The following is a 15,220-nucleotide window of genomic DNA, read 5'->3' as shown; positions in this document are numbered from 1 at the left end:
AGAGAGACTAACTTACCGAACAAAACGAACTTTAAAAATAAAGCCAAGTCTAATCAGATATTCTGGTCAGCCTCTTCCTGTTGCAGCGCCTGTTCCAACCAAAGTCAGTGTTCCCAGCCCCCTGCCCCGATTACAGTGGTGTCAGAAGTGGTATCTATCCCCGACCGCGACCTCTTTAAAAACACGATTACAGCCCAAATCGAGGGTTTGCAAAAAGTAGTGCAAGGCGCCAACGTCCCTATTCCAATGGAGAGACGGGCGTTTGGACCACATCCCTCGGGAATGCAACTGCAGAAATATGTACAAGGAGAGGATCCCGACGCTTTTCTTCTTAATTTTGAGCGAGCAGCAAGAGCCTGTGGATGGCCAGAAGAAAAATGGCCCTTCTTTTTAGCGCCCCTATTATCCGGCGAGGCACAAGCCGCTTACCAGGTGGCTAATCATGCTGGGATAACACCATATGCAACAATTAAAGCAGTAATCCTGGACCACTTAGGCCTAGACACAGAAGCCTATAGACTGAGATTTCGAAAAGAAAAGGGGGTCGCTGGGGAAAACCCAAAGACATTATACCTGCGACTGAAGATGGCCGCGGATAAATGGTTAAAACCAGAGAGTAGGAGCAAAGAGGAAATAATGACCAGTATTTATCTGGAACAGTTTATGGAGGCCTTACCGTACGGCACTCAATGGTGGCTTAGACAACATTCAGGCCTTACTGCTGAACAGGCTACTGAGATGGCTTCGAATTACAACAAGGCGATGCCTCGTACCTTTCCTTGGGAAACGGACAAAGGTCCTAAAGGAACCCCAGGAATAGCGAAGCAGGAAAAGAAACTGAAGCCGGCCCCAGAGGCGATAAAACCCCGCCCCATCCGCCCTGAAATGCCTAATATAAGAGGTCCGCAATGTTTCGAATGCGGGGATTGGGGACACATCGCCAGAATGTGTCCTCGGAAAAGACCAACAGAAGAACCCATGGAGGTTGGATATATTCCAAAGGCCGTGATGTACACAGCGGAGATGGGTTCATCTTTCTATGTTAGGGTACTAGTGAACAGCAAATGTGTGAAAGCCCTCTTAGACTCTGGCTGCAAACAGTCAGTAATAAAGAAACAGCTAGTCTTACCCTCCCAGCTTGGCTCCAACTTAGTGGTGCACATCAGATGTGTACACGGAGACGTGAAACCTTACCCTGTGGCTCACCTGACCCTTAGGCCCCTGGGGGGAGTACCTTGTGTTGTAAAGGTAGGAGTAGTGGAATCTTTACCTGAGGATCTGATCCTAGGCGTAGATAACCCGGATTTCTTGAGTCTTTTCCGGAAAGAAATAGAACAACCTCCAGCAGCATACTTAACCACCGACCCGTGGGAGTTAGATCGGGGTTTCAAGTTTGCCCAGATAAACGATACAACCCTTCAGAATGCATGGGAGGCAGCTCATATAGCTGAAATAACACCGACCCAAGGATATCCTAGATTCAGAATCATCAATGACCTCTTGTACAGGGAAGGGAAGGCAGGCGATCCTCCACAGTTAGTTGTCCCAAAATATTTTAGAGACCAAATCTTGTTTTATGCACACACTCATCTAACGGCAGGACATAGGGGGGCCGAGAAGACCTTACAAAATATCACCAGACTCTTCTTCTGGCCTGGTATTTACAAAACAGCAGAAGAGTACTGTCGCCAATGTGAGGTGTGCCAGAAAAAGAACATGAACAGACCACCCGCAGTACCCCTTCAACCGTTGCCCGTCATAGGCAACCCTTTTGAGAGGGTGGGAATGGACCTTATCGGTCCTCTTCCTCGTACAACCAGGGGTCACACATATGCCCTAGTCGTTGTCGACTATAATACTAGGTTTCCAGAAGCCTTTGCCCTCAGTGCACCTACAACAAGAAATGTGGCCGACAAACTAATAGAGCTATTTTCACGAGTGGGGTTTCCCAGGGAAATACTCACAGACCAGGGAACCCCTTTTGTTTCCAAAATGATGAAGGAAGTATGACAAACATTTGAACTAAGACACACACGTACCTCGGCTTACCACCCCCAAACGTATGGCTTGGTTTAGCGGTACAACCGCACACTCAAGACCACTTTAAAAAAAATGTTGACTGCCGAGAACAGAGAATGGGACAAGTTGTTGCCTCTAGCTCTCTATGTGTTAAGGGCCCAAGTGCAGAGTAGTTTAGGGTACTCCCCGTTTGAACTGCTATACGGCCGTCAGCCCAGATCTCTCCTAGAAATTACAAAAGAAGCATGGGAGAAAGAAGAGGCGGCTGAACAAAGATCTCTGTTAGAATATACCAGACAGTTAAAGTCGAGGCTGGGTAAATTAAGGGACTTGGCGTACTCCAACCTGGAGAAATCCCAAGAGAAACAGAGACACCAATATGATAAGGGCAAGAAGTGGAGGACCCTAAATAAGGGGGATTGGACCTTAGTGCTTCTCCCGTCGTCCACCCAAAAATTCAGAAGTGAATGGAAGGGGCCTTATAAAGTAGTGGAGACCATAGGCAAGAGAACCTATCGGGTACAAATCACCCCTGGACGGCGACAAACCTTCCACATCAATTTGTTAAAGAAGTGGATAGGGCCTCCACCCAAAGCAGCTAACCTAACGTTGCCATCACGAGACGAAAGTACTACTCTAGACAAATTACCCATCAACCCCGAGTTAACAGTGTCTGAAAAGGAAGAACTCCTGCGAAGGCTACAACGGTTCTCCCCAATGTTTTCAGACATTCCAGGTCATACACACCTAGCCGAGCATTGCATAGACACTGAACCCGGTAAGGTGGTCAAACAGAGAGCCTACCGAATACCAGCTGCCAGGAGAGCTGATGTGAAAAGAGAGGTTAAGGACATGCTTCAGCTAGGGGTTATCCGTCCATCACAGAGCAACTGGGCCTCGCCTATCGTGATGGTACCTAAACCGGACGGGTCCACCCGGTTTTGCATGGACTTTCGAGCATTAAATGCGATATCCTCATTCGATGCATTTCCAATACCTCGAGTAGACAAGTTAATCGAAAGGATAGGAGAAGCCAGGTACATTACAACTCTAGACCTGACTAAGGGCTACTGGCAGGTTCCACTACGTGAAAAAGACAGGCACAAAACAGCGTTTGCCACCGACGACGGGTTGTTTGAGTTCACGGTACTGCCATTCGGGCTCCACGGAGCCCCTGCTACATTCCAGAGACTAATGAATACGGTCTTGGCCCCTCACACAGAATACAGCTCAGTGTACTTAGATGACATCGTCATCTTTAGCAAGACATGGGAGGACCACCTTGAACATATAGACCTCATTTTGAAGGCCTTACAACATGCAGGCCTGCACGTAAACTCGAAGAAGTCAAGGGCGGCCTTTCCCAAGGTGAAATATCTAGGGTTCATGCTAGGGGAGGGGGTTATTGCTCCTCAGGAAGAGAAAATAAGAGCCTAAGAGCCATCACTAGCACCCCCTTTCCGTCCTCCAAGAAAGATCTTCGGGCATTCCTAGGTTTAATAGGGTATTACAGGAGGTTCATCATGAATTTTGCGGATATTGCCGCTCCCTTGACGGATCTCCTTAAAAATAACAACAAACATAGCATAGGGAAACACCCCTCCCCAGGGGCCTACAAGGCTTTCGAAGACCTGAAAAAAGCCATCACCACAAGCCCAGTGCTGATACCTCCAGACTTTGAAAAACCATTCTCCCTAGCGACAGATGCCTCGGACACTGGGATTGGAGCCGTATTGTCCCAATCGGGAGAGGATGGGCTGGAACATCCCATCCTCTTTATAGGTCGCAAACTCCACCAAAGGGAATGTAAATACCCTACAGTTGAGAAGGAATGCTTGGCGATCCGCTGGGCTGTGGACAAGTTGAGATATTATCTCGAAGGAAAACTGTTCATTCTATATTCAGACCACGCTCCCTTGCAATGGATGCAGAGAAACATGACTCAGAACTCCAGGATACTCAGGTGGTTTCTATTTCTTCAGCCCTTTGCATTTCGGATAGTACACAAAAAAGGACCCGAAAACAGCAACGCTGATTATCTGTCCAGGGCGCCCATTCTCCCCGACCGGGAGAATCCAAGGGGGGAGGAGTGTAACGGGGTCGGGACGGGTGGCCGGGAAGACTGGTGGACCCTTGATGTTGCCTACCCTTCTGCCCTACAGTCGGAAACGCCGAGGGATGACTGGAACCCACGACAGGAGTCGTATGAGGAAACATCCGCTGGTTCCTTTAACCAGGTGTACGACGACTGCAATGAAACCACGCCTGCCTCTGACGTGGACGCTGGATGGTTGAAAACGGGGGAAGCCCTCTACACAGCGTGTGACGTCACCAACGGCTCGAGAGTAGAAGGCGAGGAGAACGCTACGAAGGGACCCGAAGAAAACGGAGGAACGGATTCCCGGAGAGCGGAGGAGAGCCAGGAGGCCAACGACCCTGTGTTCCGCCGTGCCGCACTCCCGAGGGAGGAGTGTGGCTTGCCCAGGTACGGCGGCGTTGGGCGGCTTGGGTGGGGAGAAAGAGTGCCTCATGTGAATAGTGTAAAGTTACCCCGTTCATGCCTTTCCTTTGTGTTTTTCCCGATGCCTGTTTTTCGCGCATTACCCTCCCTTTTCCTACCTCCCTTCCTTACCTAGCTCCTGTAAACTTTGTAGCAAAAATCACGAGTGTGCCTGTACGTCTGCACGTTCACACGGTGTCCCTTCACTACCACTGGGTTCCCCTTGGGTAAGGATTGCTATCAGACTTGCGACTAACGGCCTCCCTTTTGTCCGTCTTCTTTCCCCTTGGCTCCAACATCGCTACACCGGGGAAGGCGATTCCGAGAGGACAACGCGTGCCCAGAACCCTGGAAAAAGACGGCCTCACCACGGATAACCGGGAGTTCGCGAAAGAGAGACTAACTTACCGAACAAAACGAACTTTAAAAATAAAGCCAAGTCTAATCAGATATTCTGGTCAGACTCTTCCTGTTGCGGCACCGGTTCCAACCAAAGTCAGTGTTCCCAGCCCCCCTGCCCCGATTACAGAGTACTTACTTGCTTATGCCTACTATTCCTCCTGGGGTATGGCTCATCACCAGGACTCTCCAGCCATCTCTGTCCTGAGCATTCCTTTCTATCTGAATGCACTTGTAACCCATCTCCCTGCCACCGGCCTCGGGGCCTTAGCGCCTGATGTTTCTTGTTCCAGGTCGGGGCTTGCACAGTGGTGTTTGCTGCAGACTCTCTGAAGGGGTGACCTATCCAGCCACAGTGATCTTTCACAATTAGCTCATGAGTAGGGTGTTGGGAAGTCGGCTGCCATAAGTCATTGTTGCTGATTGTGTTTGGCCAGCGGATTTGGATCATTTTCTCAATCAGGTGTTGACGGAGGTCTGGAATTTGGTTGTGGTGGGCACTGTTGTCCTCCAAATTTATGTGGCAAACAGAAGGAGCAATTTTATATTACTATTAAAAAGCCTGTTATTGGTTTGCAGCCTTAGATTCTTGGAGCTCCAGATCTTCTTTAGCTAAGTCTAAGTAAGGATTCCTGCCCTGACATCTGTGTCGCCCTGCTTGCCTATGACACTGCCCAAGTAGGTGAAGGCCTCAACCTCTTCCAGTGCATCACTGACTTTAGTTCTACTGGCTGTTTAAACCTTCAGGATCTGAGTTTTTTCCCCTATGGATGTTGAGGCCAAGTTGTGCTGATGTGGCTCCACATTTTTTGTCTTCTCTTGCGTCTGCAGATGGGTATGGGAGAGTAGGGCCAGGTTGTCTGCAAAGTCCAGGTCTTCGAGCTCTGTCCAAGGTGTCCACTGGATCCCAATTCATCTCCTTGGTGTGAATGTCTTCCTGATCCAGTCTATGGGCAACAGACAGAGAAAAGGCGAGAGCAAACAACGCTGGTGCACTTCAATCCTCAGTTGGAATGCTTCAGTGAGTAGTCTTTCATGGACTATCTTGCAGGTTATTCCCTCGCATGAGGGCCTGACGATTCTTACAAGTTCATATGGCACACCAGCTTAGCAGAGGGGTTTCCAAAAGGTCTCTTTGTCCACGACGTTGAATGCCTTCTCATAGTCAATGAAGTTGAAATAAAGGGGGGTGTTCCCTTCCATCTACTGCTCAATGATGATGCTCATTGTTGGGATCTGGTCTGTACAGGATCTATCTTTGCGAAAGCCAGCTGGCTGATCTCTCTACTGAGCATTAACTTGTTCCTGCATTCTGTACAGGATGACTCTGTTGAACAGTTTACCAGGAGTTGATAGAAGAGTTATCCCTCTGCAGTTTACACAGTTACTCAAGTCACCTTTCTTGGGGATCGTGATGAGATATGCCTTTTTCCAGTCTGGCAGCGCATTCTCCTCTTCCCAGATCCTTCAAAACCTCGGATAGAGCATGCCTACTGATGATTCAATGCCTGCCTTCAGTGCTCAGATGTTTGATGGCTTGCTATATATCTTCTTTTGTTGATCTGCTGTAGTCGATTGGCAAGTCGTTGTCAGCTGGCTCTATATCTGTAGAGACTGCAACACAGGCTGGTTCAGCAGTTCTTCAAAGTCCTCCTCTGATCTTCATTGGTGGCCTTCATTACCCATGATTGTCTTCCCAGCTTTGCCTTTAACAGGTCTTTTTGGTTTGCTGTATCTGATTGTTTCTTTGTTATGTTGTAGAGGTCTTCCAATTTGCCATGGTTTGCTGTTTCTAGGCTTCTGTGGCAAGACCATTGATGAATCTTTGTTTGACTGACCTACCTCTCTTTGCTTCATTGATGGTATTCGAATATTCACCTTCAAAAATTAGTGACTACTCAGTCACCCTCAATAACAAGTTTCAAGTCCTGCAAGAACTAGAGGACCACAGATAGCCAGTATCAGTGACGGAAGATCAAAAAAACAGTGACATAAAAAAGCCAGGAGGGACTGATCTATAGAAATACCAGCATAAAAAATGGATCTCCACAGCAAGAGCGAAAACAAAAGCTGCCGTCAACACCAGCCGAACATGAGCAGAAAAAGCGAATATATTTGAGAGTGGAATGAAAACATTTCTAAACTGTGACTGAAACAGTTTAAAATGAACAAGAGGGAGTCGTGGCTGTTTGTCAAAATTGCTATAGGCCAACAGACAGAAGAAACAACATGATTCTGTAACAGGTTGCCACCCAGGAGCACTAAGGTGAATTGGCCAATGCAGCGCTGCCATGGGGCCATACAGGTGAGGGAACTGCATTCTATTTAGCATCCGCCTGTTATATCTGTAATAAGAGTGAGTACCTATCTTTTTGTCTTGAAGGACACCACTCCCAGTCCTGGATTATTGATCTACACCAAATTGTTGTCAGGTGTATTCATTTGAATATTTCTATGGACACAAACCAAGACTTCACTGCAAAATCAAACTCAAAAGGCCAAGGCTGGGCTCAGTTTATGATGACAGAGTGAGGGACTATTCTCTACTGCTACCCTCCTGGTCTACATTATTTTAAGTAGTTCACTAATAGTGGGCCCCTTGTTATGCTCGCAAATTCAAACCGATCAAGCTGGCATGGGAAACACATTGGTTTGTGTAAACCCATGTTATCAAACATAGAGACCAGCTGTAGCAATTACCACCACTGACTATCATTAGTGTGAACTTCACACATATAACAAGTGAGGTACCATTGGCCCGTAACCCCATTATGAACAGAATAATGTTGCTTTATTTTTCTCACAGTGTTTAGAACTCTTGGGGTATCCCCTCACTTTATGGGGATCTTGAGCGGCCCCTGCTGTAATCCACGCTGGTAGTTATTAGTGTGCAAGCATAGGAGCCATAGCAGGGCAAGCGTCTCACGGAATACACCACGGTGCATGCGCGGTATCAGGTTTCCCACTACTTCAGCGCATGCTCAAATACCGGGAGACTGATCAGACCCGGAAATAAACATGGGTGTCCTCACAAATATGGGAGCTAATACCCTCGTAACTGCCTTTGTCTTCCCGCAGGAAGGGGAAGGACCATAACATCGGTAATGGTGCCGTTTGACCAATACCGAACGTAACCTTTATTGAATACACGCCCTCTACCAGGCGGTCAGACTCAAGCAAGAGGGACATAGGAAACAAACCTCAAAAGCCCATTTTTAACTATCTAAAATGGCCTTGATAGTATTGGAGGCATGTTTTGACCGAAGCCGAACATAAACCTTTATTGAATACACACCCTCAATCAGGCAGTCAGGCTCACACAAGAGGGACACAGGAAACAAACCTCACAAGCCCATTTTTAACTATCTAAATAGCCTTTGTAGTGTTGGAGGCATGTTTTGACCAATCGAGTGGGGTGATTCACAGTCACGCCTCCCACCAGGCGGTCAGGCAGTCCCATAGAGGGACACAGGAAACTCACTTTATGGGCCCAATTAACACTGATTATCTCACTAATTAGTCATAGCTCTTTAGTATAAAAACCCTCTGAATATCACAATTTACCATCAGCGGGGAGACATAGAGGACGCATCCCGGAAGAACGTCTGGAAGCACTGAAACTAGACAGTAAGAGTATGCCTGAAGGAATTCTGGTGTGAACTTGAATGAATAAGTGGTCCATTAGTTTTGGATTTCACCTTGTTATGTTTGCTTTAATTATGAACCTTGGTCCTGGTTCTTTCTGAATACTGATGACTAACCCTTAACTACCAGTAGTGATTTTATGTGTTTTTTTCCCTACAGAAAGTCTAAGTAGGTCCTTCCACCTCAGCCCTCCCATGGAGCGTTTAGGGTAGAAATGCAGGGTAAGAGTTGGTTTACAACCACTTTTTAACAATGTGAGTACACGTTGCACCTGCCACGTGTCTCATAAAGACCACTTCACACCACTACGTACGCTATAGGTATTACGCGGGATGGATGATGTTTATAAACTATTTGTTTACATACTTACACGGTTTGGTTTGTATGTTTTGTCTTTGTTTTTCCTTTCTCTACAGAGTTACTCTCAGTAGTACTATACCAAGAGGGAAATATCCATCCACATAGTGTTTTTTTAACCCCTCCCCTGATCTAGCGACAGGATTTTCCTCCAATTTTTCACTAGTTAAAGGGAAGTGGATACATAGGTTATACCCCTTCCTTCCCCCCCCCCCCTTTTTTTAGGTCCTAAAGAATGCTACGTACCCTTTGGGGACACCTCAGCAGAAACATGTTGACCGCATTTCATAAGATGAAGGGAGAATAATAACCCATACCACTGTTCACTTAGTTTTTACCCACCGTACATTTACCATTTGAATAAAGCATAGCACATGGACTAATGTAATGGTTTTTAAATCACTTATCACTCCCCCACGGCCATCACTTAGATTTAGAAGTGCATCCCTGTCTCCAGGTGTATGCCCGCCCTCTTTCAAACCAAGTTTTTAGAGGGCAAGGACAGCCGATGAAGAAACATGTCACTGGGCGGTGTGTAAGGCCAGTCCGTAACTTTTTATGAGACGCCCCCACTGGGAAGTGCATCTCTACAGAACTCTATATATAAACATAGGAATTGATTCAAGGGGCAGCCCACTTTTGTGTATTAATCAGACATTCACACCAGGATGGCTAGAGATGCTCTCCTCTAGCCTGGCGAATGTTGTTCACATGGAGAAGCCACGCCATGGGAACCCATGTGAACAAGGACATTGGAAGCCATGTGTCTGAGCTTAGCCAAAGACATACAAATCCATGTGCTAAGGGTTATTGATAGCCATGTGCCTGAGGGCAGCCAAAGGTATGTGAATTCATGTGCACAAGGCAATTGAAAGGCATGAGCTTGAAGGCAGTAAAGGGAATGGATGTGAATCCAGGTGCCCATGACCATTGGATGTCATGTGCTTGAGGGCAGCCAAAGGCAGGCATGCAAGTACATGTGCACAAGATCATTGGAATCTGCATACCTGAAGGTAGACAAAGGTATCTGAATACATGTACACAGGGCCACTAGAAGCCATATGAAGGAGGTAGGTCAAAAGCATGTGAATCCCTGTGCACAAAGCGATTGGAAGGCATGCGCGTGAGGGCAGCCAAAGGCATGCATGTGAATCCATTTGCACTCAGCCATTGAATGCCATGGGCTTGAGGGCAGCTAAAGGCAGGCATGTGAATCCATGTGCACAGGGCCATTCGGAGTCATGTGCTTGATGGCAGCCGAAAGCGTGTGAATCCATGTGTACAAGGTTAGAAATCCCATTGGAAGTATTGTGCCAGAGGCCAAAGGCATGTAAGACCATGTGCACAAAGCAATTGGAAGACCTGTGATTGAGGGCAGCCAAAGGCATGCATGTGAATCCATGTGCAAAGAGCCATTGAATGCCGTGTGCTTGAGGGCAACCAAAGTCATGGAATCTATGTGCACAGGCTATTGGGAGCCCTTGGATTCACATGTAACTCCTGGCAGCCAAAGGCATGTGAATCCATGTGCACAAGGTTAGCATGGCCATTGAAAGCCATGTGCGGAAGGGTGGCTGAAGATATGTGAATCCAAATGCACAAGTCCATTGGAAACCATGTGCCGGAGGGCAACTAAAGGCATATGAATCTATGTGCACAAAGCCATTGCAAGCCATTGGATTTCCATGTACCTCCGGGCAGCAGAAGACATGGGAATCCATGTGCACAAGGTTAGCAATCCCATTGGAAGCCATGTGCCTGAGGGTGGCTAAAGACATGTGAATCCAAATACACAAGTCCAATGGAAGCCATGTGCATGAGGGCAGCCAAAGGCTTGGTAATCTATGTGCACAAGGTCATTGGATGCCACTGAATTCACATCTAACTACGGGCAGCAGAAGACATTTGAATACATGTGCACAAGGGTAACAGGGCCAATAAAAACCATGTGCTTGAAGGCAGTGGAAGACATGTCAGACATTCTCCACTCATGTCTCATGTCTCAAACATGAGGATGTCTATGCCCAACAGCATAAAAATGAATTCCTTCTCATCTCATCCCAAAACATGAAATGCTATGGCCCTTTACTTTTGAATGATGTGATAATGAATGGATTCTCACATTTCCTCTGAACTTTTGTTAAGTTATCGATTTTCCCCTTAGATAATTAAATAAATTATGACCACAATTCGAGTCAAAGACACATAAATCCATGTGGTTGAGAAGAAGCCAGCCATTGAAAGCAAAGTGCCAGAGAAAACTAAATGCATGTGAATCTGTGTGCATAGGGCCTGATCAAGTCTGTAAACCAATGTACATGGGAACAAACACCAATGTGAACCCATGATACTGAGGTTTGACCAGTCATGGATTCATAACATGCCAAAAAATTTGATTCTGTGTGCAAACTATAGATTCTCTAGATCCTTTGCAGCTTGGCCTGACAGATAAAAGACTTTAAGGAAAACATTGAAATTCTGCCATCTAAGTGAAGAGGAAAGATTTTAATGTTTATTCTCATTTTATTTCTTTTTTTTTTCTTCTCATCTCACAGTGTCAAGTCTTTGTGGAACTTTTACAGGCATAATATCTACCTGATATATCTATCTGACCCACTTGTGGGACACCCCCGCGCCGCACGGCCACCAGCTGCTGCGTGTGCCCCTTGCCTGCCCTCTGCCTCGCTGCTGCCTCGTTTTGCCGGTTGCCGGCTGCCTCCGCTGCGGGGATTGTTTTTGCCTTGTTTTGTCAAACATTTGTGCCTGTTGTGCTTAACCTCTTTTTTTTCCTTGTTTTGTCGATTTTTTGTGCCTGTGTTGCCGAATTTAATTTGGCCCGTGTTTTGACTTTCCTTCCTTGTTGTCCGCCTACCTCGCCGCCCCCCGCTCTCCCTTCCCGCCACCGCCGCTTGTCCCCGCCCCTTTTTTCTCTTCTGTAACCCTCCCCGCTCCCGCCTCCCAGCTGCTCCGCCCACCCGCGCACTTCGCCTTAAATGGCGACCGTGCGAACGCGCAGCGGTCACGCGCAGCGGGCGCGCCGATTGTGCGCCGAAGGCGCGCCAAAGGTAAGCCCGTCTGCGCCCGTCCGCGACCGGATCGCGTCTAGCGCCAGGACCCCTGGCCCTCGAAGACCCCGACCTACCCGCCTGACGTACTCCGCCGCCACCCTCACCGCACTCAACACCGGCCGACGCCCAGAGTGCCACCAAGCCACTCCACGACGCACCCACGGTCCCTTCAGCTGCCACGCCTGCAAGTTCTCCTGCATCCGGACCTGCCTCGCACCAACACCCGCCAAGTCAAACACCAGCAGCACCCACCTCAAGTGCATCCTGCTCAACACCCGCTCCGTCCACAGACACGCCATCGAACTCTGGAACCTCCTAGACGCCACAGCCCCTGACGTTGCCTTCCTCACGGAGACCTGGATGAACACCTCTTCAGCTCCCGACATCGCCATCGCTATCCCAGAGGGCTACAAGATCGTCCGGAGGGACCGAAACGCCAACCAGATCGGAGGAGGCATCGCCATCGTCCACAGGAGCACCATCCGTCTCACGACCAGCACCGACAACACCCTGACCAGCGCCGAACACCTACATTTCCAGATCCACACCAACCCGAACACCACCCTCAGAGGCACCCTGATCTACCGACCCCCGGGACCACGCACGCAATTCAGCGAGGACATCGCCGACTTCGTCAGCCCGCATGCCCTCCCCTCCGCTGACTACATCCTCCTGGGAGACCTCAACTTCCATCTGGAGAACAACAACGACCGCAACACCAGCACCCTGCTCGACAACCTCGCCAACCTGGGACTCAAGCAACTGGTATCCACCCCCACCCACCTCGCCGGACACACACTCGACGCAGTCTTCTCTTCCAGCACAGACATCAACTTCAGCCAAGCCACTGAGCTTCAATGGACGGACCACAGCTGCGTCCACTTCACCTTCAAGAGAACGACGACCCACCACCACCAGAAACAGACCGCCCGCAGAAGCTGGAACAAGATCACAGCAGACCAGCTCGCCACCTCCCTGAGCCAGCACCCTCCTGCCAGCTCAGCGAACCCCAGCCAGGCCGCCGACAACCTCACGAAGTGGATCAGCAACTGCGCGGACGAACTCGCCCCACTGAGGACCCCGCCTAGCAGACCCGGCAGCAAGAAGGCCCCATGGTTCACCGACGAACTCAAGAGCTCCAAGAAGAACTGCCGAGCCCTCGAGAAAGTCTAGAGAAGGGAACCGACACCGGACAACAGGACCTCCTTCAAACTTGCCACCCGGAAACACCACCAGCTGATCCGCGCCGCCAAGAAAACAGCTTTCAAGGACCGGTTGGACAACAACGCACACAACTGCAAGGAACTCTTCAACATCGTGAAAGAGCTTTCCAACCGCAGCGCAGGAAACAACGACATCATCCCATCGCAAGACCTCTGCAACTCCCTCGCTTCATACTTCCACAACAAGATCGCGGACATACACAACAGCTTCAACAACCAACCAACGCACACCATGACCGAACAACCACCCCCCCCACCACCACCCTCCACGCCTGGACCCCGATCAGCACCGAAGACACCATCCGCACGATGAACTCCATCCACTCTGGATCACCGACCGACCCCTGCCCTCACCACGTCTTCAACAAGGCCGACGCTGTCATCGCACCCCACCTGCGAGACATCATCAACACATCCTTCGACACCGCCACCTTCCCCGAGAGCTGGAAGCACGCCGAACTCAGCGCTCTACTCAAGAAACCCACAGCGGACCCCACCGAACTCAAGAATTACCGCCCCATCTCGCTCCTCCCGTTTCCAGCCAAAGTCATCGAGAAGACCGTCAACAAGCAGATGGCCGCCTTCCTCGAGACGAACGGATCCCTCGACCCCTCACAGTCCGGCTTCCGAGCCAACCACAGCACCGAGACCGCCCTCATCGCCGCCACCGATGACATCCGAGCCCTGATGGACAATGGAGAAACAGCGGCCCTCATCCTCCTAGACCTCTCCGCGGCATTCGACACGGTCTGCCACCGCACCCTAGTACGGCGCCTCAGCAACATCGGCATCCAGGACAAGGCGCTGGAATGGATCACCTCCTTCCTCCACGGAAGAACACAGAGAGTCCGCCTACCACCTTACAAGTCAGAGGCCTCCGAAGTCATCTGCGGCGTCCCCCAAGGATCATCTCTGAGCCCCACCCTCTTCAACGTCTACATGAGCCCCCTCGCGGCCATCGTACGCAAACACAACCTCAGCATAATCTCCTACGCCGACGACACCCAGCTGATCCTCTCCCTGACCAACGACCCCGCCGCCGCCAGAGCCAACCTGCACGAAGGGATGAAAGAGGTAGCCGAGTGGATGACGACCAGCCGCCTGAAACTGAACTCGGACAAGACGGAGGTCCTCATCCTGGGCTCCTCACCCTCCGCCTGGGACGACTCCTGGTGGCCTCCCGCCCTGGGCACCGCACCCAAACCGACAGACCATGCACGAAACGTGGGCGTCATCCTGGACTCCTCCCTCTCCATGACCAGGCAAGTCAACAACGTCTCCTCGGCGTGCTTCAACATCCTACGCATGCTACGGAAGATCTTCTGGTGGATCCCCACCGAGACCAGAAAGACCGTCACCCAGGCCCTCGTCACCAGCCGGCTGGACTACGGCAACGCCCTCTACGCCGGCACCACTGCCAAGCTCCAGAAGAGACTCCAGCGGATCCAGAACGCCTCAGCCAGACTCATCCTCGACATCCCACGAACCAGCCACATCTCCGGACATCTGAGAGACCTTCACTGGCTCCCCGTCAACAAAAGAATCACCTTCCGCCTCCTCACCCACGCACACAAAGCCCTACACGACCAAGGCCCGAGCTACCTCAACAGCCGAGTCAACTTCTACGCTCCCAAACGCCACCTCCGATCAGCCAACCACGCCCTCGCCGCCGTCCCCCGCATCCGAAGAGCGACAACAGGAGGAAGGGCCTTCTCCTACCTGGCCGCCAAGACCTGGAACTCCCTCCCGACCGACCTGCGCCTGACCCAAGACCACCTCTCCTTCAGGAAGAAGCTGAAGACCTGGCTGTTCGAGCAGTAGCGGCACCCCCCCACCCCCAGCGCCTTGAGACCCTACGGGTATGTAGCGCGCTTTATAAGTGTCACTGATTGATTGATTGATTGATTGACCTGTGGGCCGCTTGACTGACCACAATTCACTTGGGTCACCTGACCTCTTCCTCTTTTGTACTGGGGACATGGTGTAATCATTAGAGCGACTGGATCAGT

General features: G+C 50.0%; 1 protein-coding gene across 1 annotated transcript in view; it reads left to right on the top strand.

Moving 5' to 3' along the window:
* The first annotated feature begins 3,542 nt into the window (after positions 1–3,542).
* Positions 3,543–15,220, top strand: part of LOC147693284 (vomeronasal type-2 receptor 26-like) — a 29,034-nt gene continuing 17,356 nt past the window's right edge. The window contains exon 1 of the mRNA XM_086935892.1: positions 3,543–4,364. Coding sequence (XP_086792018.1) covers positions 3,543–4,364 — 822 coding nt within the window. The remainder of the gene's footprint in view (positions 4,365–15,220) is intronic.

This window comes from Lissotriton vulgaris, chromosome 8 (assembly GCF_964263255.1).
Source record: "Lissotriton vulgaris chromosome 8, aLisVul1.2, whole genome shotgun sequence".
In the NCBI taxonomy this organism is placed as follows: domain Eukaryota; kingdom Metazoa; phylum Chordata; class Amphibia; order Caudata; family Salamandridae; genus Lissotriton; species Lissotriton vulgaris.
This window is presented reverse-complemented; position numbering and strand designations above follow the sequence as displayed.